At 40.2% G+C, this 3,041-nt stretch overlaps 1 protein-coding gene across 1 annotated transcript in view; it reads left to right on the top strand.

The window, feature by feature from the left end:
* The window catches only part of LOC102770162 (islet cell autoantigen 1-like protein), a 2,930-nt gene extending 2,323 nt beyond the window's left edge, over positions 1-607 (top strand). Inside the window, 1 exon segment of the mRNA XM_006779537.2 lies at positions 270-607. Within this exon segment, the coding sequence (XP_006779600.1) occupies positions 270-607 (338 nt within the window).
* The last annotated feature ends 2,434 nt before the right edge of the window (positions 608-3,041 follow it).

Below are 3,041 nucleotides of genomic sequence, written 5' to 3'. Positions count from 1 at the left end.
TCTTAATTATATACTTTGCATTTATCATCTTGCAGTTTTTTTTTTTAATCTTAAAAATAGGTGCTGCAAAGAATCTCCAACAATTACTAAAGACAGCCAAAATCTTTGCACTTTCCAAAGAAAATAAAATCAGGCCTCCTCAGACCTGCAATGGCCATATGTAACTTAAGCGGTTTTATTCTGAGACACCACATCAGTGCCCAGGTTCATCCTTAAGGATGTGACAAAGAGACACTCAATACAGTGCGACGCTTTAGCTAATGTCAAAGGCAGACCAGAGGAGCCGGGTTGCAATGATGCTTCTTAAGTCCTTGTTTCTTCGTCCTCACCCTCAGCTGCTAAGAACCCGGTCCTCGTTAGTTCTTCTAGTATTTATCTGCTTTCCACACCCAGGTTTTCCCTAAATTTGCTGTATACTCCGCTGTCTCGTCTTAAGCAAGAAGTAGCAACATTCAGTCAAAGGGCGGTATCCGATACCTTGACGACAATTAATCGCATGGAGCAGGCACGCACGGAGTACAGAGGGGCTCTGCTGTGGATGAAGGACGTGTCCCAGGAGCTGGACCCAGACACCTTAAAGCAAATGGAAAAGTTCAGAAAAGTATGAAAACACACCCTTCTTTTCCGGGGGCACAAACCTGTTTAACTCCTACCGAATGACTTCATAAGATCAGACTGCTTTTGACAAAATGGTATGTTATAAATTCCTGGTTGCTTGGAGATCTTCGATCAAAGTACAAAAGGTTGCCACACTTTTTTTTTTTCATTTTTTTTGGAGAGGTCACCTGGATATGAACCCAGGACCTCTTGATGGTTGCCACACTTTTTGTTTTACCCTTTGAGTGGCATCCCCCACCCTTGGATCTTGTCTATTAATTTCTTTATCTCCCTCATAATAGATCTAACCACCCTTTAAACATTGCTTACCTGGACTTTGGGGCTTGTTTTTTTTTGTTTTTGTTTTTGCAGGAGGGAAATAGTTTATTAATGAGGAAAAATATATACCTAAAAATTCAGGTAAAATGATTATGATTTATAAGAAAGGTGATCACATTTTTCATTCTGCCACAATACGTAGTTTGACCACAAACTTTTAAAGCAACTACCTATGTATAGACACATGTTTTTCTGAATACACTCGTTATTATAAATTGCATCGCCTAAATTTACCATACACAATTAATAAAATTCATTCACTCATTTCATAAATATTTGGAGTACCTATAGTAAAAATCATATTCACTATTGCTGAAGCCTTGATTCTAGACCAGCAGTTACAAGTGGTTTGCCTCACTGCTTACTCCCAACAGATCTGGGAAGTAGGTGGGCACATGGCCTCAGGCCATGGCAACCTGTAATTCTGTTTCCTTTATAATACTTGACAATTAGAATACAGTCCAAGGCAGGGGTGGCACAACATGTGGATGCATTAATGTTAGTTAACTGTAAATTTTTAAATGGTTAGGTGTTATGTTATGTGACTTTCACCTCAATTTAAATAAATAAACATACAAAAGAGTACAATCCAAACCTCTTATCTGGACCCCAGTAGCCCTGCACAGTCTGATCCTTGGACCCTCTGCAGCCACATCTTGAACTTACTTTTTATGCTCCAGCAAGGAGTATGTTCTACTCTGTTCCTTCCTGTTCGGCAAACATAAGCTCCTCACCCACCTCCCACACCCAGGACTCTTGTCCCTGGGCCTGGAATGCCCTCCTCCGGGTTTTGGCATGGCCCGCTCACCACCTTTGTGTCCCAGTTCAGACATCATGCACAAGCCCACCAAGGGCTTCCCTGGTTACCTTATCAAAAGTAGTCACCCAGCCCTGGCTGCTGTGGCTCACTGGATAGATCGTCAGCCTGTGGACTGAAGGATCCCGGGTTTGATTCCAGTCAAGGGCACATGCCCAGGTTGCAGGCTTGATCCCCAGTGGGGGGCGTGCAGGAGACAGCCAATCAATGATTCTCTCTCTCCTCTCTCTCTCTCCCCCTCTCCCTTCCTCTCTGAAATCAATAAAAAAAAAATATTTTTAAAAAGTAATCACCATTTCTGTGCATTTATCTGTTATCTTCACAGTTTGAGATTATCGTCACTATTTATTCTTTTTTTCCTGTGCTTCACACTCGGGATGGTGAGGATGAACTCTGTTTTGTTCACCACAATATCCCAGTGCCAGCCCAGAGCATGGCACTGAATAGCTGCCTTATACATATTTGTTGAATGAGTGCGTATATTTAAAAGTTGAGTATTCACACTACTTGGTGACATATGACTCAACTTATGTATAGAAAAAAATAGGAATGTATTTAAATGTATAAATATATCTTCATGATTTAGCACTACTATTAATGCTTCTCAATACTTTATGTCCCCTTTCCATTTATTCTTCTACTCTTACCTGAATATTACCCATCATTAATTTTAGATGTTACTTTTTATTTGGAATCTGTTTTTTCTTCTTAACTATATACTTTCCATCTATCATTGCATACTTTCTCAGCATAAAGACGTCTGGAAAGAATCTCATATAATTACTAAAAATAGCCAAAACCTTGACCACTAATCACGAAATAATAATATGGGGGAAATGAATTCGTTTTCTTTATTATAATTCCATGTGTCTGAAAATATGTACCATGAAACTTCATGGAACATTTATAATCTGCGTGATCAGTAATCAGAGTGAACATTTTTGTGGTTTCAGGTCCAGATCCAAGTGAGAAGCAGCAAAGCTTCTTTTGACAAGTTGAAGATGGATGTCTGTCAGAAAGTGGATCTCCTTGGAGCCAGTCGCTGCAACATGCTCTCCCACTCACTCGCTACCTACCAGGTACCCACCCCATGGCCAGCATGCCCTTGCAGTAAAGATGAGTGGTAAGATTCCTTTTTAAAATTGTCCGAAGGATGTAATGGAATACATAATTATCAGATTCTTTTGATTTGCTAAAATTGACTCGTGGAGGTTGTGGCAGTCAGAAAATCATAGAATCCCAGACCGAAAAAGACCTTGGTTAGGGATCGCCTACTCAGTAACTGCAC

Source organism: Myotis davidii, unplaced genomic scaffold, assembly GCF_000327345.1.
Source record: "Myotis davidii unplaced genomic scaffold, ASM32734v1 scaffold394, whole genome shotgun sequence".
Lineage (NCBI taxonomy): Eukaryota > Metazoa > Chordata > Mammalia > Chiroptera > Vespertilionidae > Myotis > Myotis davidii.
The sequence above is the reverse complement of the archived record's forward strand: the minus strand, read 5'-3'. Positions and strand labels throughout refer to the sequence as shown.